The sequence below is a fragment of the Desmodus rotundus genome, chromosome 8 (assembly GCF_022682495.2).
Source record: "Desmodus rotundus isolate HL8 chromosome 8, HLdesRot8A.1, whole genome shotgun sequence".
Lineage (NCBI taxonomy): Eukaryota > Metazoa > Chordata > Mammalia > Chiroptera > Phyllostomidae > Desmodus > Desmodus rotundus.
Window position 1 is genome coordinate 2,802,336 of NC_071394.1, and position 22,925 is coordinate 2,825,260.

General features: G+C 60.1%; 1 protein-coding gene across 1 annotated transcript in view; it reads left to right on the forward strand.

The window, feature by feature from the left end:
• The window catches only part of COL22A1 (collagen type XXII alpha 1 chain), a 177,119-nt gene that overhangs the window by 41,019 nt on the left and 113,175 nt on the right, over positions 1 to 22,925 (forward strand). The window contains exons 6-12 of the mRNA XM_045181756.3: positions 1,538 to 1,661; positions 5,383 to 5,658; positions 8,134 to 8,214; positions 9,071 to 9,187; positions 12,632 to 12,676; positions 14,384 to 14,446; positions 15,919 to 15,957. Coding sequence (XP_045037691.2) covers positions 1,538 to 1,661; positions 5,383 to 5,658; positions 8,134 to 8,214; positions 9,071 to 9,187; positions 12,632 to 12,676; positions 14,384 to 14,446; positions 15,919 to 15,957 — 745 coding nt within the window. The remainder of the gene's footprint in view (positions 1 to 1,537; positions 1,662 to 5,382; positions 5,659 to 8,133; positions 8,215 to 9,070; positions 9,188 to 12,631; positions 12,677 to 14,383; positions 14,447 to 15,918; positions 15,958 to 22,925) is intronic.

The window sequence follows — 22,925 nt, forward strand, 5'->3', positions numbered from 1 at the left end:
ACAGTAACTCATTCAGCTGTTCAGTTTGCAGGAAGCAGACGCCAGCTCCGAACTCTGGTCTTCATCTCCAGCCCCCTTACCTTTTTCACTGTGACCTCGTCATCGGCGACGTCACTTGTGGGAAGGATCAGACTGGGCCGTTCGGTTTCCTGCAGATATTCTGTTAATGACCTTTTCCTCCGCCCTGATTGCAATAACTTTTTCTTCTGCACGCTTATGTATGTAGCCGAAGAAAAAGTCTCAGTCCTTCTCTCTCTCTGTAGATGAGTGAAAACACCCAGGTACAGACGCATGGACGTAGTGTAGATGCCCGTAGGTGTACATGTGTAGATGTGATAACATATGGCATGTTCTCTGTGTACATGTATCTATATGTATCTACATACGCACGTGTGTGTTATTTCAAGGGTATGAGAAGAAAGTGTGTTTGGGAACAAAAGATAGCTGGACTCCGGAATGAAGGAAGAGAAGAGGAACGTGACGTGAAGTCTCTCTGTGGCTGTGCAGCCTGTGTCTGTGCAGACAGGAGGGCAGGGCCTAGTGGTGACCTAGGGCACCCGGAAGCCTGAGGCGGTCCACTGCGGCGAGTGACGGCTCTGCTCCCGGTGCCTGGGTGTGGCCCTGGGGAAATCCAGCTCTGACAATGACTTGGAACGAGCGGGCCAACTCCCAGCTTCAGTCTGTGCACCGAAACTCAGGGAGGGAGGACCAGGCTTTGCCAAAGGCAGGGTCCCTGAGGGTCCGCGAGTCTGAGAATCAGGAACCCAGCCGCCTCCGCATTTCCCCTCCTGGCACTCTGGCCAGACGGCTGATGGAAGCCAAAGCTGCGTGCGTTCCGGCGGCTCCCTGGCTCCTGGAGGTGCAGGGCTGGTGGGTCAGGAGAGAGCTGGAGGCCGGGCCCCTCCATGCGAGTTGCGCCTGGCACTCGCCAGCCCGGCTGCCTCAGCTACAAAGAGATCAGAACCCCTTCTTCATGGCTTCTTAAGAGGGACAACGTCCCTTCTGAATTTGGAGGGGAGCTGCAGGGAGCTGGGGAACTGCCCCAGATTGGGGGGCTGGCTGCCACAATCACGGGAACCCCGGGCTCTGTGGAGATGGAGGGGGGATGTCTCAGTGCAGGGACAGGGGACCAGGTGGGACAGGATGTCGCAGCTGGGCCTTGCTGCCAGGGAACAGCAAGGAGAGGTGGAGGCTGGGGTGCTCCACTGCCTTTGACCCTGGGGAGTGGCAGTGTGGCATTTCTTGTGGGTCCTGTCAGGGCCGAGATTCTGGAGAGATGGAAGCGTATGTGGGTGGATTTGAAGGGGCTGAGGGTGGGACAAGGGGCCAGTGAAGGGGCCACAGGGAGGTCTGCTGAGGACCACCTGGAGGCCCTGGTGGAAGGAGAGGCAGTGCGGGAAGGTGTGGGGGAAGGTGGGATTTAGAGACCTTTAGGAGGTACAGTGGGCGGGACTCAGGGGCCCAGGGTAGGTGGGCTTCCACTGCAGCTCTGCTGTCCTCACTGAGCCTGGCGTCCTCTGTCTCTGTCTCCCTCCAGGGACGTGTTCCCCCAAGGTCTGCCTGACGAGTATGCCTTCGTCACAACCTTCCGCTTTCGGAAAAGCTCTCGGAAGGAAGACTGGTATATCTGGCAGGTCATCGACCAGTACGGCATCCCGCAGGTACGAGCTGCTGCTGCGTATAGGCCTCCAGAGGCCGCCACTTCCTGCACCCTCCTCGGAGGGGCTGGCCATGGCCGCCAGCCCCTCTCTGGGGCCTCAGTCACAGGTCCAGGGGCTTGAAACGCAGGAGCCTGGGCTGGGGAGCCTGTGGGGAGCGTCATACCAGCAGACAGGCGCAGCTTCTCCCAGGGCAGGTCAGGTGCAGGCACTCCGGTGGGGATGAAGACCGGTCCCTGTCTGGGGTCGCTCCGCCTAATGGGGTGGCAGCCTGCCTTGCCGGCCTATGGCACGTGCTGTGCCAGCAGCACAAGCGAGCTTCCTGGCGTGGTAGGTGGGCAGAAGAATGCCCTCAGGGCCCCTGAGACCGGGGTTCCCATCTCGTGTCCACCCCTTTCTGGGTGTGGGCTCCAAGTCTCGGCGTTCTCAGTGGTAAGCTGGAACACAGATTCTGCCAGGAATGGTTGGCAGAAGCATCTAGAACAGTGCCTGAGAGCCAGTGCAGGTGGGTTGGGTCACACCCTGAGACCCCTGGCCTCGCCCTGAGTGAGCTCTGAAGCCCCGCCGAGGCCTCCCGAGCGGCGTGCAGCCGAGGGCAGGCAGACCTGCCTCGGCATCAGAGCTGTCAGCATGGCTGGTTGGTTTGAGGCGCAAGCAGCCCTGCTTTTGCGCACGCCAAATCCCAGTGTCCCGGCTTCAGGGTTCGTGGACCAATCGTATCTGTCTGCTGAGGTTTACCCCTGTTCTTCCTGGAAAAACGGACTGTGTGACTCTGTGAAGACAGGACTGTCCTCAGCTGGGGGATTTAGATAAAGTGGAAGCATGCTCAGCCCTCTGCGGCTGCCCTCTGGGAGAACAGGTTCTCCGGAGCTGGTTAGAGCTGGACTGTGACGTGGCATGCATGGGCCTGTCCACGCGCATGTGCACTTCGTAGGACCCCGGGATGGTCCTGGGCGCTTCACACATCTCAGCTCACGAAGCCCCTCATCACCCTGCAAGTGGACCTGCCGTTCTCGCCTCACCGAGGAGGGAGCAGAACCACAGCGAGGTCGGGCCACGGGCCTGCATTGTCCTAGGTGTGGAGAAGGGGAGGTGGGATTGGAACCCAGGCAGTCAAGCCCCAAGTCTGCCTTTTATCCACCATGGGCAGCTGGCTCCTGTCTCTGTCAGTCCTCCTGGACGTGTCTTCGGTCGCAGCCCAGGTCAGGCCGAGTGACCGAATTTCTGCCATGTGGGAGGCTGCGTGGAGGACACGCGACTCTTCCCCAGAGGCGTTCCTGGGGAGCAGGCTGCCGGTGTGACCCTCGCCCCCTCCGTGTACAGGCCTGGCTGTTCCCGTTCCCAGGTCTGCATGTAGCCCTGGGACTGGGCGCCTGCCATGGCATTCTTGGGGGCCAGCCTGCGCCGCCCCCTCAGTCTGGCTCCTCTTCCTCCACGATGCTGGCCGAGCTGGGTGTGTGCCCATCCACCACGGTCGCTACCTCCCCTGCGTCTGCAGAACGGGCTGTGGGCTGTGATGCCGCTGAGCCGCACCGAGGCTTGCCGGCCTTTGGGGACCTCGGGCTCGATGTCAAAGAGGCGCCTGGCAGTTCAGCTCCATGACGCAGGCCTTGGTGGAGTGCCCTTCCCTGGCAGTGCTGGCGGGGAGTTGACCCCATGCCCTGGGGACATCCTGGCTAGACATGGGAAACGGAGAAGCAGGATGGTGTTAACAGCTGTCCCATGCCCTTAGTCACTGTGGATCTGTCCACTGAGGGCTTCAGATGTGTGACCTCATTTAGTGTTTACAACCACCCTCGAAAGTGGGCTTTTTTCTCCTTGTCGCTTGGGGAAACCGAGGGGCATTCGCGGATTCCCGACATGATAAAGGGACGGGAAGGAGGCTGGTGTGGCTGGGGCAGCGTGTGCCGGTAGGTAGAGGCCAGGTGTGGGTGCTGGGAGGCCAGGTGTCATGGCCTTGTGGGCATGGGTAGGGACTTCTGTCTGAGACCAGGCCCTGGGAGGGGGGCCGGCCTAGAACAGGGAGACTGTGACAGTCACCCAGGCAGGAGATGACACTGAGTCCGACCAGGCAGTGTGAGCGGTGGCGGAGACGCAGTCGGGTTCTGGGTGCATTTGGAAAATAAAATTACCGTGTATGAATTCATTTAACCTCGTAGCCACTGTGTGGTGCAGGCACTACTGCTGGCTGTGTTTTACAAGACGAGGGACTAGCACAGAGGTTAAACAGCTTGCCCAGGCCACGCAGCCAGGCGGTAGCCTGAATTTGTGAGGACTGCTTTCATAAAGTGGCTGTGGTTAAGGGAGCTGATGGGCGAAGGGTCTGGGTTAAGGAAATCGATGGATGATTTTGGGAGCAGAGGAGGCCTGGGCCGGGGAGGTGGGCGGCGAGTAGAGATGGTGACACGAGAGTCTGGGAGGGTGGACAGGACGGGAAGAGTACCGCCATTGGGAACCGCAGCGAGCGCGGAGGGCAGGGAGAATCAGGACCCCAGCCCTCTCTCTTCTGGCTCTTTGGTCTCCACTCCGGGGGGCTCCCATGACCCAAATGAACCAGGAGCCAAAGGGCACGGGAAGAAGCCCTCGTTGAAGGTCAGATTCCGGGAGCCGGAGGCCGGCCGAGGAAGTGGAGGAGCTTGGGTGTCAGGGCAAGTGGAGGCCCGCCCACGGAGATGGGGACATGTAGACCCCTCCATCCGTTCGCTCAGGGAATTCTGGGTTCCTGCGTGCTACGTGCCCACTTTCACGCACTGGCAGTGTCCCCATCTTGCCCACGGTCGCGTTTCCGACACCTGGCACAGTGCTAGTGTGTCACAGAGGATGCTCGGTGAATATTGTGCAAGGGATGGCAAATGGGGGTGCATTGCTCATTATAAGCAAAGCAAAAGTAAAACTTGTTCCGGGCACTTTGCAAAGGTCAGGGAGCACCAGTGAACAAAGCAGGCAAAGTCCCTGCCGCTGAGGGACTTGAATGTGCTGGACCTTCCGCTGTGTCCTCAAGGTGGGGGACTTGTCACTATATATCTGGGACTTGAGGATAAAGGCCCTCATTTTGAGGGTGGATGGGTGGGGTTTCAGACTCCTACTTGGCCTCTGGCCAGATAGGTTCTGGTTTGCCAGCAGAGGTTTTAAGCGACACTGGAACCAGTCGGGGTTTCTGGTGGGTGTCACAGCCCAAGTCCCTCTGCACCAGTTATCTCCCGAAAGTGCCTTGGTGGGGGCGGGGGCGGTGGGTTGGGGGAGGCTCCATTTGTTGGAGGTTGCAGGTTCGATCCCTGGCCTGGGTGTGTACAGGAGGCAACCAATCCATTCTTCTTCCTCTCATTGATGTTTCTCTCTCTCCCTCCCTGGCTCTCTAAAAGCAATGAAAAAAAATGTCCTTGAGTGAGGATAAAAAGAAAATAAGTTTAAAAAAGAAAAAAAAGGAAAGAAAGTGCTGTTACCTGCAAGTCCCTCCAGGCAGGTGGGACGGGGGCCCTGGAAGAGCGTGTGAGTGGAACCCCTCCGTGTGATGCAGGGCTCAGAAGGGCCTGCCAGGGAGGTGCTGTCAAGGCCGTCACTTGGGGGAGGGAGCACGGCTGACACACAGGGTGGGCTGCCCGCAGCCAGCCAGCTGGTGAGGGCCACAGCCAGGACCTGGCTGGGGTTCATTGGTCCTGCTCTGCAGCGCCACTCCCCGCTTGGCCCCAGGCAGCTCAGGGAACCCCGGTTCTGTCCTCCCCAGGTCTCCATCCGGCTGGATGGCGAGAACAGGGCGGTCGAGTACAACTCCGTGGGGGCCGTGGAGGATGCCGTCAGGGTGGTCTTCCGCGGTGCCCGGGTCCACGACCTCTTTGACCGTGACTGGCACAAGATCGCCCTGAGCATCCAGGCCCAGAACGTCTCCCTGTACGTCGACTGCGAGCTGGTGCAGACGCTGCCCATCGAGGAGAGGGAGAACATCGACATCCAGGGCAAGACCGTGATCGGCAAGCGCCTCTACGACAGCGTGCCCATTGACGTGAGTGCACGGCCCCCCACCCCTGCCTGTGTCATTCATCAAGTCATCACCTTGGGCTGTCTTCAAAGAGAGGACCCTGACTCAGGGAACTGCCATGTTGGAACCCAGAGTCACCACCTCTCAGTCACTCACTCACCGTTTCACTCACCCGTTCACTCATTCATTCACTCACCCATTCATTCACTCAGTCACACACTCACCCATGCACTCATTCATTCACTCATCCATTCATTCACTCACCCATTCATTCACTCAGTCACGCACTCACCCATGCATGCACTCATTCATTCACTCATTCAGCCACCCAGTCAGTCATTATCACCTACATCCTGAGCTCCTATTATGTGCCAGGCGCTGCGCTCAGCACTGGGTACACGGCATACCAATGTTTACGTATCTATGTCTATGACTGTATCTCTATTATATTTGTATGTACATCTACAAATAGCTAGTGAAAAATGCAGAGGACTTTGAAGCCCTATTTATCTGTCTACGCATAGAGCCCGCATGCATGCTAAGTAGGTAATACCAGTAGAGAGCGGTGTTGTCACTTAGTTATGCTGACACAGACTCGTGTGCCCTGCAGCCGCACTGCTGTTCATTTGACTGATTCTATGCGCACCTATTCGGGTGCAGGTTCTAAAAATGTAACCTAACTTGATGCTCACAATGCCTTGGAAATTTCTAGACCATTTCTGTGTTTTAAATAAAGAAGCTTTGTCTTGGTTAGGCTAAGTTAACTCACATAATTAATACATGTTTTGAGTTTTCTTTATTGAGGGGTAATCACATGAGTAAAATGAACAGGTTCCAATCGTCTGCTTTGATGGGTTCCGTCCAATGTACGCACCTGTGTAACCCAGTGTGTATATGTGCATACGTAATTTGTAGAGTTGCCCGAAAGCAGCCGGTAGTGAGGGACGGAGAGGGGCTGTCAGCCCACCGCGGCGCCCCAGGCCCGTGTTCTCCGCATCCCAGCCTGGTCCCTCGGGTGCAGGTCAGCGGTGCCCATGGAACGCCTGTTGGTGCGGAGCGTTGTGTGGGGGGTTTGTGTGATGACAGCCACTGTCATCTGCCTAGGGAGGACATGAGCCTGTGAAGGTGGCTGCTGTCTCTGGCTTGTCTGTCATTTTGACACACAGACAAAGGTTCTCCCTGAGTTTAAGACACTTACGTCTCGGAGAGCAGAGAATCTCACACGGAGGTCATTCGGTCTGTTGAATAAGTGCCATGATGTCACTAAGCATCAGCTCTTTCAGGACCTGGGGAAAGACACCCGTCTGGGTGAGCAGGGTAGGTGATGGGGAAGGGAGGAGGGGTCGGCAGGGGTGGCTTCCTGGAGGAGGTGATTCCTGGGAGGATGAGTCTTGAAGGATGAATACATTTTGTCTGAGCAAAGGAGCCTGAACCCTCTCCGCATTGTGTGCAAAGGCCAGTGAAGCGGCAGGAGCTAGAGGCACAGCGTGGGGTGAGGCCTGGTGGACGGCAGGGGCAGGCCTGTCCTCCCGCAGGCCTGTCCTCCCACAGGCCTGGGGATCCGCCTGCAGGGGAAGTGGTGGGAAGGGTTGAGGCATGGCAGGGAGAGTCAGGACCCTACTTGAGAAGGTACCCTGGGGCTGCAGGGCTGATGGAAGAAGGAGGAGGGGTGGGCCCTGGCAGAGGTTAATGAGAGAGGCTCTGGGCCTGGTGGGTGGGGGTGAGGCCAGTGTGCTGGGAGAAGGGGCTGGGGGTTGCCCTGGGGGGACAGTGTGGCTCCTGGTGGCTGGCTACTGAGTCTTCCTCTCCCTGTCAGCTTTATGGGGCCGGTGTGCGCCCACAGACTGCGCACTGAGCTCCGGCACCGTCACAGGGGCCACCTGACTGCATTCACTGTTCGCGGCTCACTGGTCCGGGGGTCTGCACTGATAGTCACCTCTTCCCATTCTGGCCCCGTGAGCTCATTCACCTACTCGCCCCACTTAGTGAGGAAAAGCGGGCCCAGAGAGACTGACGGACTTGTGCCGGAGGCACAGAGACGGGAGTGCAGGCTTCATGGTCTGCTTGTCAAATCTGCGTGCTACTCCCTGACTCTTGGATTCGGGCATCACGGTGGGCCCCTCAGGGAGCCCTGCTAACCCTCTGTGGGGGCCTGGGGGCTCGGCATGTGTGTGCGTTTGACGCCACGGCCCTTTTGAACAATACTAAGGGGTTGTGGTGGTAAAGGAGGTGATAGAGCAACTTTTTATTTTAAGAAGTTCATCTAAGCAGCCGTGTGGGGCGTCCCGACTTCCAGGGACTGCTGTGCGGCACCATGGCCGGGGCCGTGGATCAGCGCTGGGCCAGCTCGCCTCCTGCAGCTGGGCCCCTCGATTAGAGGGGTTCAAGTTCAGCTTGGCTTCGGGAGTGGTGGGGTCAGACCAGGACACCCGGCCGGCCCGCCTGAGGCTGTGGGGCCCGGGCTCGGAGACCCACCCGCAGATCTGCTTCTCTTTGCAGTTCGACCTGCAGAGGATCGTGATTTACTGTGACTCCCGCCACGCGGAACTGGAGACTTGCTGCGACATCCCCACGGGCCCGGTGAGCAAAGCCTCTTGCACAGGGAGGTTGGGAGGAAACAGGTTGTTCGCCTCCAGAAGGCCAGGGATGTCTGGGGCCTAGAAGGGGCACCTGGGGCTCGGGACATCCGCCTTCCCGAATGGCCCCTGGGAGGGAGCCTGGCAATCGTGGCTAGGGATCCATTTCTGGTCCTGCAGGTGGGCAGGGTCATGCAGGTGCCCCGGGGTCCTCCTGTTGGTCCTCAGCACACTGAGGCCGCAGGCCTGCAAGGAGGCCCAGCTCTGGGGACGGGGGCAGAGATGGCAGCGTGTCCCCAGGAGGGGTGACACACTTTCAGGGTACTACTCTCAGGGTACTCCAAGGAGGGGGAGGCCGCAGTGCCCTGGCTGGGCGGCCGGATAGGAGTGGGGCAGGTTGTGGGCGGGACAGACCAGAGAAGGCCCTGGACCCTCCGTGTGGCTGAGCCCCTCTCCCTGGGACCTGTCCCTCTGTCCCTCTGCAGGTCTCTCCCTCTCCCACCGCTTTACCAAATCCGAGCACCAAGGCCACTCGCAAGGTGGGAATGGGGGAGTCTGCTTCCCAGGGCCGCAGGGTGAAACCCATGTGCTCTGCTCAGCGGTCCCGCCCCCAGGACACAGCGGGCGCTGGGAGGCTAGAGAGGTGGCTGGCGCCCAGGCCTTTCCATCTCCAAGGCCTCGGAGCCCCGGGACCTGTGGACAGACATGCCTCCCCCGCCCAGCTCATACTCAGGGGTCCTGAGGATCCCCCTTCCCCTTTGCCTGCTCAGTTCTGAGGAAGCTGCAGGCGGAGCCCCCTGACTGATGGGGAGTGGTGCTGGGTGAGATCCAGGTGCTGACCTGAGGGGCTTCCCTTCCAGTGCCAGGTGACCGTGCTGACAGAGCCCCCGCCCCCACCGCCGCCACCACCCACCTCCGGCAGTGAGCACATCGGGTTTTTGAAGACCATCAACTGCTCCTGCCCAGCTGGAGAAAAGGTACCTTCTGCAGCTCACTCTCAGCCTACTCTGAGCCCCAGAGCTGAGCGGGGCCAGCCGGCCAGCAGGACCGGCAGTGGAGGTGGGAATTTCCCATCATGCACGTGTCCTTCCCAGGACTCTCGAGCAGGGAAGCATTCTTGCTCCTTGGAGCTCTCATTTCTTGGTTTTGTGCACGCTGGGAGGGGAGCTTCTCAGACCCAGCTCCTCTGTACATCTCCCTGAGATAATGAGGCGTTCCCGAGGCTTTCCTGGCCCCTGCCTGCACCCCTCCACTCACGTGCAGTGAACTCAGAAAGGATGGGGCTTGAGGATAAGACTCAGAATGGCTCTGGGTGGGGGTTTAGACGCAGACTGGGGAACACACCCTCTCCCCTCTCTTCTCGGTGCTTCCTTTAATGAGCCGTGCTCCGCAATCTCAGTGCAGGTGTGAGTATAGATTTTTGTGCGTCTTGTTCTGATTTTAAGAATGAGTGTGTTTCTGTGAACGGCGCCCCCACCCATTACGCAGAGGAAGTGCAGCGCCGAGTGCTGGAGCCTCTGTCTGCTCTCTCGGCCTGTGGACCAGTGGGCCTGTGATAAGGAGAAAAACTGTCCACTGTTTGAGCAGAACACACACGGACAGGTTCACAAGGGTGGCAGAAGCAGAATTGTGCTGGCCTGTGTCTCCAGGAAGGGCACTGGACCCGCAGCCCAGGGCCTTGACCTCCAGCCTGCGGTCAAGGCCCCGACTGTGCCTGCACCGCTCGGCTCCAGGCCAGCATGAGGCCGGGGCTCAGCGGCTTTGTGAGGGAAGCGGGAGACGCAGACAGAAATGTGAAGTCACGGGTGAAGTGCTCTGGACTGCACCCGCCTGCGGGGTTTCAGTGACGGTCTTCTTTCAGTCACAGCCCCGTCCCTGCCTTCTTTCCATCTGGAGAGCCCGATCCTGGTGTAGGGAGCCCCCAAGGAGCTCTGAGTCAGTGGGGGGTTGAGGAATGCTGGCCCAGAACTGCTGTGAGATAAGGCTTTCTCGGGGCAGTAGGTGAAGTGACGGAGCCTGGGTCCTGCTGCCGCTGGTGACGGGCGGGTGGGGAATGATGGATGGACAGCAGGGAGGGGCCGGGGGCGCATGCTCAGTGCCGGGCGGTGGCCCCACAGCTCAGGGTGGCCACGGTAGTCTGTGGGTCCGGCTCTTGCCTGTCCATGAAATAACCAAAGCAGCTGCATGAACCCCAACCCCGTGGCCTCCTCGTTTGCGCTAAGAACCCAGAGGAGAAGGCCGATGGCGTTGTGAGGTTTGGGCCGCTCACCACTGTGCGCACAGGCGGCCTGTGCCAGGGAGGGCGGCCAGTCCCAGCTCCGTCCAGTGTAAGGCTGTCCCAGTGCCAGGCCTGTGTTCTACGTGTGTCCTGCTGAGGCCTCTGTGGCCCTGACTCGGACCCCAGGAGGGAAGTCTGAGCTGGAGCAGGCCTCCACCCTCCCTCTCCCACCCACCTCCCCACTCCCAGCACTCGGGCTCTCCTGGCTCCCCGCTCCCCTCCTGGGTGTGGCTGACGGACCCCCGCATTCCCCCCACCCTGAGTGGCCCACAGTGGGTCCCCAGCTGCCTTTCCAGCCTCAGCTCACTCGTATCCCCTGCCCTTGCCGTTCCAGGCAGAAACTTCTCGTTTCTAGAGGGTCATGCTCTTCCTCGCCTTCTGGCATTCTCAGCTGCTTCTGCCTGGGACATCTCCCCCCCATGTCCTGCTGTACCCCCTCCTTTGTCCGGCTAACGCTACTCATCTTTCAAGATGTCCCCCAGGAGTTCCTCCCGAGCATGTGCCATCTGTGTGGTTTCCCTCCTGCCCTCTCCCCCTCCCGCTCCGATCATCCACCATTCCCCTGCTCAGGAGCGCTTTACTAAGCACCTGCTGTTCCCAAGACCCCGTGGCCCCTTTCCCTGCCTGTGCTTCCACCTATCATGGCAATTATCACGTCGCATTACAACTCCTGCTTGTCTTTACTTCCGCAGAACAGTTCCAGATGGCAGAGGTTGAATATTGGCGTGTCTGTACTTTTAGCTATTGATAGGTAGCTGACATTAAATCACGGCTGAACTGCTGGATACATGGACCAGAGTATGAAGGATGGATGGATGGACGGACGGATGGGTGAATAAAGAAACACACCCTCTCTTTCTCGCTGGCAGGACAAGGCCTGGCTCTTCAAGACTATCCACCAGTCTCCAAATCCTGAGCCTCGGCTGCTGGGTGGCCTCACCCAACAAGCTGTTCCTACATTCGGCTAACAGCACATTGTTTTGATCATACACACCAAGCACCGACTGTGTGCCGAGCACTGAGGTCTTAAGACACATAGGACGTGGTCCTCCAAAGTCCTACAGTGTCCTCCCTGCCTGGGGCACCAGCCACGGGGCGCTTGCCACCCGGTGTGCGGAAGAGCCTCCTAAGCACAGGCCTGTGGGAAGGGGGTCTACTGTCCCTCCCCCCAGAAGAGGCCCCGTGGAAGATCCCCACCAGCCACCTCGGTAGACAGAGGTTCCCTCCCCTCCATCCTCCCCTCTGTAGAGAGTGCAACAGGAGGGGCGGAAGCCTGGGAGCTCTCTCCCAGGAGGCAGGACTCTGGCCCCAGGCAGACTTGGTTTCCGGCGGCATAAATCTTCCACTTGGCTTGTAGCCCGTTCCCCTTACTCCCTGAGGCCCCTGGGCTGCCTTTGGGCCCACGTTCCCGTCTCTGAACCAGCTGTCAGGGACGGAGAGCGTGCACTGCCCGAGGCCGCGTGCGCCACACCGCGCATCTCCCGTTTGCACCTGTGAATGGCGTCTGTGAACACACCTGGGGCGGCAGCCAAGGGCACGATGGTGACGGGAGTGCGGACGTCTTTTAGTGGCGGCGGTGCACTCCTGTTGGTGCCATAGTGTCACCGTTCTTTTCACGGACCGGAGGCGTTTGCGCAGACGCAGAGGGTGTGAATCAGGCTGCACGTGTTTCTTAGTCACCTGTGTCCACACCTCACAGACCACACTTACCATCCGGCCGTGAGGCCTTTCACACGCGGGGCACGCATTGCAACAACCGAACGGCGTCTGCAGGCAGCAGCCTCAGCACACGCTGTTCCGTGTTTCAGTGACTAATAATTATTGGAACCTTCGGTAGCCACGTGTTTTTGTTTAATAGAATGGGGGCGGCATGTTCAGGTAAAAATCCCCCCTAGGGCACCCTCTCGTTTGTCTCTGACTTCGTTCCACTGACGTCTGCATGTGGAGGCCATGTTCAAGTTCCCGGGGCAGGTCTTCAGTTCAAAGGCAGCGGCTGTGGCCCCAAGAAACGCGACCAGCTTGTGGGTCTGCACGCGCTCACAGAGAGACTGGCCGATGGCCTGTGGGGCGGGTAGCCAGCGGCGGAGGGAGATGGGAGGAGGGAAACGACACCTCACTGGATCCTCTGTCTTTTTCCCTTTAGGGAGAGAAGGGCTCCGAAGGCCCCCTGGGATTCCCCGGCCCAAAGGTCAGTGCTGGAGCTGGCGGGGTGGACTTGGGAGCCTGAGCAGCCCCTGCCTCGCTCTCTGTGTGAGAAAGAAAACTGGGTGTGTTAGGTGACTGTCCTGTAGGATTTGGCCCCCTGGCTTGTTGGGACAGAGGGAGAAAACAGGAGACATAAAAAGCAGCTCTGATTCGCTTTGCTCAGAACCTCCATTTCTCAGTCTGCAAATGTGAGCGAGGAGAGGTCAGTGGACACAGCCCCCTGCCACAGCCTGTTCGCTGCAGGCTCGGCTCCCCGCATCCGGCTGTCAGATGGAAGGAGAGGGCACAGGGATCTGGGGCCCGTGGGCCCAGTAGCACAGCACGTGCATCCGAGGCAGTGGTCGGTGGAATGTCGTGCTGTGGTTGACCAGGCCCAGGGCTGTGTCGGCGTAGGCCCGACCCCTGACCCCGGGAGAGAGGACAGGGCGGGAGGGAAGGCGTTGCATGGAGGGACACTGCTTGAGCCCCTTGTAGACAGGCCTGCTCCCACATCGCTGATTCACAGTCCTTCCCTTTCACGCCCATCAAATCATCCAGCCTCTGTGGTGCAGACTCTGGGGGTGCAGCTCTGGTTCCCAGGGGCCCCGTGCACCTGGATACTGCTCAGCCTGAGTCAGCAGCCCTGGCCTGGTGTCTCCTGGGTGCCGAGGCCTGTTCTAGATGTGGGGACATAGCTGTGAATAAGAGAGCCCCGTCCCCAGGACTCACAGACCGGGGGGAAGAGAGACGTGAGAGGGGAGTGGGGTACCACGTGGGGAGCCCCGGGCGGAGGGGAGAAGCCCCACAGCTCCCTGGGGAGACTCCAGGGTGCCTTTCTGTGGGAGGCCCTGCCTAAGCTGGCCCGCAGGAAGCAGAGGAGCTACCCGGGACGGGGAGGCGGGGAAGGGTGTTGCAGGCCAAGGGAACCGTGTAAGCAAAGCAGCTGCTTGTTCTCAGAGCGCAGAGGATGAGGTGGGGATGGTTGGAGACGAAACTGCATGTCAGGAGCCCAGGCAAATGGAAGAAATTGCCCGAGGGCTTTTCGTTCTGCACCAGCCTGTCTTGGGCTGGCTTGTGGGGTGGTCGGTGACCTGGGCCCCCTTCCTACAAGGTCCTTGGGGAACCTATTCTTCCCTTGAAGACCCTGCTCTCTCCTTCACCCACCCTCCTCCTCTTCGTGGGCAGTCGGGAGGGTCCAGGGCCCTCATGGGCACAGGCCCATCCTGCGGACAGCTCAGTCAGGGGCCCCGCTTGGCCTCGGGCAGCTTGCAAAGCAGCTTGCTGCTCCCGAACACAGATGTGCTGGTGGCAGCAGGCCTGTGCCGCCGAGGGGGCCGAGGCCAGGCAGGGCCGCGGCCAGGCAGGGCCGATACCCTCACAATGAGCAGCAGCACCGGGGTCCCACCTGGGGCGGCTTCTGCCTCTCTTTCTGGGGCTCTGGCCACGGACCGCGGTCAGGCCATTCCCAGGGACAAGTGGGACAAACTCCCCCCAACTTTCCCACGATGTCCCCATTTCTTGCCGTGAAGAGGTCGGGAGACTGTTCAGACATGTGCTTCTCAGGGGTGGGCGGTGTGGCCTCGGGGTGCAGCTGATATCGACAGGATCGGCTGCCCCTGGGGAGCAGCGGTGTGGCAGGTAGTGGGCAGCCCATGCGGGGGCGCCTGTCGGAGCACCTGTGTGACCTTCATCTCTGGTTTCAACTCCCCAGGGAGACATGGGAGCCACTGGGCCCATTGGAGCTCCTGGACCCAAGGGAGAGAAAGGCGACTCGGTGAGCGAAGGGTCCCCTCTGCGTGGCTGGTGGGAGGCGGCACCGAGCCCCACACAGTGCGGTGCTGGCTGCTCTCTATGAGCGAGCATGGCCCCAGCCGGTTGTTCTGGCCTCATCCTGCCCCACCCCACCCGCACCCCGGCACTCTGCCCTCCCCGTACAGGCCACTGTGGGACTCTTTCCCCTCCCAGGGATGTCTGCCCTACACCCACCCGATGTCTCCGCCCCCTGCTCACTTCTGTCTGGCTCCTGTTTCCTCATCACTCAAGTCAGCCGTGTATGGTCCCCTCCAGGATGTCCCCCGGGCCTGGGCCACCCCCTGCCTCTGTACTCCCACATCACCCCCACTTCCTTGGTCCCAGCATCTGCTCACTCCCTGTTGCCCTGCTCCCTGGTCCGTCAGCACGGCGCCCCCAGAGCCGGCCCCAGTGAGGACTGTGTTCATGAGTGCTCAGCTGATGAGTGAATGATGTTGGACAGGGCAGAATTACAGGGACCAGTGAGTCACGGTTCAGAGCAGGATCTTAGGAGCCGAATGTGTGGGAGGGGAATCCCGGCTCCCCCACGACACGTAGCCCTCTGTCCTCAGTTGCCTCATCTGTGCAGTGGGGACGGTGACGCTAGCTGTCCAGCAGAGTCGTGAGTGTTCCATGAGTCCGCTGTGTAAATGGGTGACAACGGTGCAGAGGTCGCAGCCAGTGTGGTCGTGGCTGCTCCTCCCCGGCCCGGCGAGAGCACTGACCGCCCCCTGCCCCTGCCCCTGCCCCCTCGGTATCCACGGCACAGGCTGGGAGTCCCATGGACCCCGGCAATTGCCCTTGGCTCCAGCCTCATTTGCTCTGTGACCGTGAGCAGGTCTGAGTCACTTGTCACCTGACACATGACTAAGTACAATGTGTGTTCCACGCACCCAGCGACCATTTCCTTCGATAAAGTGGCGTATCGCCACGCACCGCGCCGTGGGTGAACCTTGGGCACACTTTGCTAAGAAAACACTGGCTCTGAGCCCGTCCGTCCTGAAAGCCCAGGTAGACTGACTCCGATGACAGGAAACGTCTGGAATGGCAAATCCTTGGAGGCAGAAAGCAGATTGCTGTCTCCCTAGGGCGGGGGTGGGGGAGCACGGGGGCGACCTCTAAGAGGTGGCAGCTCTTTCCAGCGGTGATTGTGGTGATGGTTGCACAGCTTTGTAAATCGTCCCCTCTACGTAGGTGACTGGTCGGGTGTGTGGCTTACGTCTCAATAAAGCTGATAGGGAGAGAAAACAGTACTGAGTTGCTGGAAAACTTAAATGAGCTGGTGCTCAGGAGAACCCACACTCAGTGCATAATAGCTCTCACGTTTTGGAGGTTGTGGGGCAGAGCTGGTGAGGAAGCACCCACACTCCCCCACCCCTCCCCGGGGCGGGCTGCCGACATGATGCCCTGCCCTGGGGTTGCCCCGCCAGCCTTTACTTCTGCTTTCCTTTCCAGGGCCGAGGACCTTTTGTCCATGGAGAAAAGGGAGCAAAGGTAAGCCCCTCCCAGAGCGGGGTGGAGGTCTCAGGTGTGGGGGAGGTGCGCTGCCTTGCGTTGCCGGTAAGAATTTTGGAGGAGGGGGTCTGCTGGCCTCAGCCTCACGTGTGTCCTCCCCAGACGCCACGGGGTGAGGCAGGCACCACGGTGGTTGGTGGTCGGGGCTCCCCGCCAGAGTGTGGAGCTGGGCGCAGGGCAGCGGGGAGGCGGGGGAGGCGCTCCCTCCCAAGGGCGCTGGGTGGCGCCCCTAGGACAGAGATGCTGAGCTGAAGAAAGGGGTGGGGCCAGCGTGGAGGGCACTCGGCATAGAAACACGGCTGGGCCTCGTGTGCAGCGGTGGGAAGCGTGGAAGGGTCTGTGTGTGGTCAGACATGTGGAGACAGTTGGAATCGCAGGTGCGGCATAATTGGGAGGGCATGGGAGGGGGGAGCCCAGAGGGATTTGGTGGGGAGTCAGAGATCGGTGCAGAAGTTTAAGGGGAGATGATGTGGGACAGAGCTGGGGGTGGCGGCAAGACCAGGCAGGCAAGGGGTGGAAGAGTCTCGGAGGGAGGCCTGTGGACGTCCTCCCCAGATCTGAGTCTTGTCCCTTCTTTAATTCATTGTAACGCGTGCGGGCTGCCTGGAGCCGGGGGCGTACAGGCTTCCTTCTGAAGAGGAAAGCTTCCTGGCGGCGTTGGCCTGTGAGGAGAAAAAAAGCCATTTTCCACTCCTACCAGCTATTAAAAATGCATCTCCCATGTCCCAGCAGAGGCAGCCCCGGCCCTAGAGTGCACGTCTGTGTTGATGATGGCACCTGAATCCGCGCGCTGCCGGCCCAGACTGTGGGCCCGAGGGCGGCGTTGCTCAGAGGGAGCGCACGTCCGCCCCTCACAGAGGGCCACTGGTGTAAACCGGGGCCCCTCTGTTAAATTGCTGTGCACACAGCTCTCACGTGGCCAGCCCCTTTGTGTCCCAGAGGTTCCCTTTTACTCTGCGTGTTCACGTGCAGAGGTTCTTTGAAGGAGCTAAAGCAAGGGTGTGCGTGGGTGCCTCCCTATTCAATTCAGAGTCAGAGTGCTTTGTGAGCTGACTGGAACCAGCGGTGATGCTCTGCAGAGGGCCAAGGGGAAAGGGAGTGACCACGAGCTAAACGGTGCCTGCCTGCAGGGGCTGCAAAGCTGCAGACGGATGACGGAGGGTGTGGAAGAACCCCGGTTGGGTTGCATGTGCACGCGTGTGTGTGAGACAGAAAGGCGTTCTGGAGGCAAAACCCCACCACTCACCACTGGCCCCCCATGCAGCCACCGCAGGAGAGCGCAGAGCAGCTTGAGGGGGCAGGACACTCGGCATAGTGCGAGCTTTACTCCTGGCCAACCTGGCCCAGTAACTTTGCCATGAGTCTGGGTCTGGGTCTCCAGACACCCAACCTGCGGCCCACGGCAGGCACCTTGTGCCTCCTTTGAGGTTCAGAAGCACCTGGAACCTCGTGCTCAAACTCGGCAGCTGCCTTTAATCTTGCTAGCATGCTTGGTCCCTGGGGGCCCAGAACCAGGGCACAGGGTGTTAGCAGGAGCCCCAGAGGATGCTCTGTGTCAGGACCGGGGCTGGTGGAGCCCCGGAGGTCAGGCATCCGGTCTGCGTTCTGCTTGCTGGGCAGTGCCAACGTGTGGTTCCTCTGACTGACAGGTTGGTGCCACCAGGCAGGGATGGACAGGCTTCTTGCCTCCTGTGAGCTACGGGCGCATCTCTGCCTCTCTGTTCTGACTGAACGCAGGGCATGCAGCCTGGAGGCCTCCCTGGTCCGCAGCCCTGCCTGTGCACCGCAGCCGAGACCTGAAGCTGCCGGGGCAGAGATGCTACCGGGGCACTTCACACACTCAGTGCTGGCAGGAGAGATGGCAGCCAGGCAGCCCCGGGCCCTCCTGCTCTGTCCTTGGTTGACATTCTCTGTAGCTGTGCATTTTGAGCCAAGTCTAGTCTTGGTTCTGCCACAGACGAGCCGTGTGATGTGGGGTGAGTCACCGCCCTCTGCGAGCCTGTGCCTTCTCATGTGCAAAAACGAGGGGGTGGGATGCGACGATGCGTGAAGGCCCTGGCAGGTGCAGCCCAAGTCCTTGGGGCTCCTTCGCGTCTGAGGAGGGGAGGCCAGGCGGGTCGAGGGGACCAGTCGAGTCCACAGAGGGGCGAAGGTCACTGGTGACTGTGGCATGTGAACAGGGCTCGACAAGCTGGCTTCTTGGCTGGAATGTTCTCTCCAAAGTCATTTGCAGAGTGGAGGGGGTGGGAGAGGAGGGGATTGGAGGACCGGCGCCATGTGACTCTGACTCCGTCTGTGATTCTTCGTAGTTTTGGTGCTGTAATTAACCATCGTGAGTCAGCCGGTGCGAGGACCCGGCACTGGGTGAGGTGTGTCTCATCATGGAGACAGCGCTTAGGGGAAGGCGCTGCTACACCCACTTCACCGATGAGGGGAATGTACCCTAGAGGTCAAGTGACCTGCCTGGCCAGGCCACATGGTCACTCAGATGGCCAGGAAACACATCACTGGTGATCACTGAAAGGGAGTTATTCCTAAACGGATCGAGTCACCCTTCCCCACAGCTGAGCACACAGGCTCAGAGAAGGGGATGGAGGACTTGGCCTCCTGGCTCTGCCAGGCCCAGGGCCGCCTCCAGGGCCCCCTCTCCCCCGACCGGAAGCTGGCCTCCACTCCGGGGCCTGCCCTGCCCCGTATTCACCGTGGGGCTCGTGAGCGGCTCTCCCTCGGGCCTTCACATAGATGAACTCAGGCCATGGAAAAGCTGCTCTCAGCCCAGGTGTGGAGGGCGTGGAAGTGAGGGAGGGAGGGAGGAAGGGTGGGACCCTCCTTCCAAGTGTGGGGGAGACAGCGGCACTTAGGTGCGTGCCAGATGGGAGAGGGGGTGGGTGGCTGGCAGCCCTCCCTCACCCGGGGCCCAGGGCCGGCGGGATTCTGTAGAGGAACCACAGACTACAGCCCACCCGGCCAGCTTCAGAGTCGGGCTCCCTGGTGCTAACCGCCGGTCCCTCCCTGGGCTACGCTGAGCCTCGCTTTCCTTTCCTGAAAAGGGGAGACAGAAGACAACAGTTCCTGCCGCATGAGGAGAAAGGGCGTGACACCGTGCCTGTCCCAGCAACCATTGACCCGGGGACAGGGTGCTCTGCCTCGCAGCTGTCCTGGCTGGTCTGGAGCCCTGCAGAGGGAGATGGGTGGGGGGAGGGAGTGGGGAGCAGGCAGGGGGATGGGTGACCTCTGTGGCCCTCCCGCCCTTGGCTCTTCCCTGATACTCTCTGTGGACATGTGGTCTGCAGAGTCCACTGGTCCGTGAACCCCACGGGTAGAAAAAGGTTTAGAAACAATGAAAACAAGGCCAAGGTGTGCAGTTTCCTGGCAGCTTCCCTGGGGTGCCTCCCACTCTGGACAGCCAGAGCCTTCAAGGGAGGAGCCGGCAGCCGCTGGACCCGCAGCGCCCTCTGGTGTCAGGCAGCCAGAGCGCCGGCTCCTGTTCTGCGGGGCAGGCCTCCTGCCCCGTGATCTGGGCTGGGGAGATCTCTGCCTGCAGCTCTACCTGGGGGTGGCCTCCTTTCCTGGCCTCCGGGCGGAAGGAGGAAAAGACAGCCTTGGTTGTGTGCTCAGACGGGGCTCTGGTGATGGGGGGAAAGTGGGTTTGGGGAGTAGGGCGGACCTGGTTTGGATCGAGCTCCGCAGTGGCTGGACAAGCCTTGGTTATGTCTCTCTGGGCCTCAGCGTCATCACCTGTGAAGTGATGACATTTAACCAGAGGATGGATCTTAATGTTGATATGATGAAAATCCTTTTAGATGCATTATATTTGTAATTGTTCATGGGAGACATCCCGAAGCAGCACGGTTTGGAGGGAGGAGCCCCTCTCCCAGCGTGGGGCTTTGCTGAGCGGGGTGATGGCTGGGGGGTCCAGAGGGCAGAGCACAGCAGTGGCCGAGGGCCTGGCTCTGGGAGCCTGGGATCGCCCATCCTGCCGTGGATCCCTGGAGAGGTCCTGTTGATTCCCGGGCCTCCGTTTCCTCACTGTGCGCTGAAGACAAGAGAAACAACAGTTTGCTCTTGTGGGGTTGCCGTGAGGGTGGATGGGTGTGTTCGTGGGCAGAACCTAGCAGGGCACTTGGTGAACAGCGAAAACCACCAGTGAGCACCCGCTCCGAGCCCTCTGGGCGTGGGGTCCCCGAGCGCCCTGGCTCAGACACGTTTTCTAAGCTAGCTCCTACCCAGCAAACTCAATACTTCTGCCTAGAAGTCTGGAGACCCGGGCCAGCCTGAGGCTGGGAGGGGCCGTGCCGGAAGCCCCTGCTCTGTGCTGCCATGAAATGAGGTGGTTCAAGCAGGGTGAAGGCAGAACTCAGATGTTGGCCAGAAACGGGTCCTTGTCAGTGACGTGGATGGGTGGAGTCGTGGCTCACCTGGGCCAGCATCTCTAGCAGCTCAGCTACAGGAAGCAGCGTGTCTGTGCCATCTTGGTTTTCTTTAAGAAAGCTGCTAGTGTTAACATTACCTTTCGGTCAGGATGTGGAAGGAGGCCTTCAGGCAGGGACTGGCTGAGACCAGGGCATGGAGGGGGTGGGGCCGTGAACAGAGGAGACTCAGTTTCCCTGGAGTGGAAAGGAACAGAGCACAGAGTCGACAGAGGGTTCGCCGCCCCTCCCGGAGTCTGGCTCACACCCCACAGACACCATAGGCCCTTGAGCCCCGCGGGACGAAATGGGGGCACAGTGTCCTGTAGAGCCACGCTGGGTCAGCAGCTCCTTACTCAGCACTGGCTGGAGGGGAAAACCCCCAAAACAATAGCAACCCAAAAGTCCTTTCTCAAGCACTTTCAAGAAACCACATGGCAGTAAATAACGCTTCCTGTGGATTCTGCACTCGGATTTCACAGCGAGGTGCACCAGAAAAAATATGCGAGCAAACAGCAGAGACTCAGCTGAATTTGCCTGGGCCGGCCGTCCACTCAGCTGCGGTGGGATTTCAGGTCGCACAGACATTGCTTCCATGTCGGTTACGGTTTTCTTCAATTTTTACCGGGACCATAAAGCTGACAGGGGACGAGCTGGTGGCAGTGAAGTCTGAACCAGACACGTAGCCCAGGCTGTTCCGACTTCCAGGACGCTGCCTTCTGGAAACTTCCCTGGGTGTCCTGGAGAGGCTGCCCAAGCCTCCAGCAGGCGCCCAAGTGTTACAAAGTCCTTACACAGGAGGGGCTTTGTAGTCGGCTCACCATGAAGCTAAAGAGATCAGGTGCCAGTTGGAAACTGAGGAAAGAGAGGCCAGGGCCGCCCTGATGGAATCAGGGAGGGTGGTTAAGGAGCCAGGTCCCCCGTCCCGTCTGAGAAGAGTGGATTTGGCACCCGTCTGTTCCAAGCCCCCGAGGAGGCTGGGGCTTCGTTTTCTGATTTGGAGTTGGACAAAGCAGGGTTCCCCCACACCGCCGTGGACCAGGAAGCCTGCAGCCTCTCGGGCCAGGCAGACGGCTTGAGGGGTATTGGGGACCCTCCTACCAAAAGTGGCACCCAGCAGTGGGTTCGGGCGCCTGGAATTCCTCAGCTGCAAATGTCTTCCTGTGGCTTAAACACGCTGTCCCACTGGAAACATGCGAATGTTGTGTTCCTTTAAAATGCTGCTACTGTCAGGCCATTTTCTACCCGCCCCCACTCAGCCTCTTGGTGTCAGCTGGCCGATGAACTTGGGGTTGTTTGCAGTGCAGCGCTTCCCCTCTGCCATGAGGGGGCCCCACGCGACCTTGCCTTGTGAGGTCCCCTGCTGATTCTGGGTTCACCTTTCCCAGGGGTCCTCTGTGGATGTTCCTACGTCCCTGTCGTTGGCTTCCCCTCCTCGCACATCCACCATCCCTCCACCTGTTGAAATCCTAGGGGTGCTTCCCACCCTCCAACCTTCTGGGGGCCATGCATGGAGCAGGTGGTTGTGCGGGTGCCGTCTCAGTCATCCCTCCCAGGTGTGCTGGTGGGAGGCACTGCCTGCTCCCCATTTAGGGCCAGGCGCTGTGCTAGAGGGCTGGAGGACAGCAGGGTGAGGGTTATAGAGGACGATTCATCGAACCATCTGCACCTGTGCGTAAGGTAGGGTGAGGGGATGAGGAGGGGTCTAGAAAAGGGTCCCTCTGGCTGCTGCATAGCTAATAGGGCAGGGCAGCTGGTAGCTAGAAATGAGGGTCCCACTCAACCCTGCTCCAGACCAGCCCCATCTGAGCACACAGCAGGCCCTCCCCACACAGCCTCCACAGCAGTGCCTGGGTCCTCCTGCAGGGACAGTCAGATCTGTTCTCACGGGGACACTGCTCTGATGCCAGCACAAAAGCCCACCAGAGCGGGGACCTTTGGTGTCCTCTCCAGGGGGCTCCAGCTGAAACAGAGGAGAGGCGATTTCGTGGAGGCATCAGAACGGGACTGGGGAGGTGGCTGGGGAGGGGGAGAGGGCTTTCGATGGACAGATGTCCCTTCTGGAGCTGTCTCCAGGGCAGTGACATGTGAGGCCTCCAGGGCCTGCAAGGGGCTTCTGCCTCCAGGGGACTCCAGTCTAAGTGACGCGTGTGTATGTGCCCTAGTGAGGTGAGACGGGAAAGCTTTTATCCCGCCGATTCTCTCTGGAAGGGCAGGCTGGGGACATTAGCAATAGCAGCCGCCCAGCTGCAGTGGCCAGCACTGGGCGATTTTCTCTAGGACGGTAGAGTGACTTTGCTGCAGAGGAAAGGACCGTGACATTGGCCTGTTCCTGACCTCTAGATTCGTGCCAGGCTGTTCAGTCCCTGAGCATCAGCCGCTGCAGCCCCTTCCAGGAGCCTGGGGCACGTCCGGGGTCGCAGAACTGGCCAGGAAGGGCCGTGTCTGTCTGTCTGACTCTGCAGGCCCACTTGCAACAAGCTGGGCCACAGCACCGCTCATCGCCAGGAGCCCTTGGCCCTCAGGACCACCTCTCTG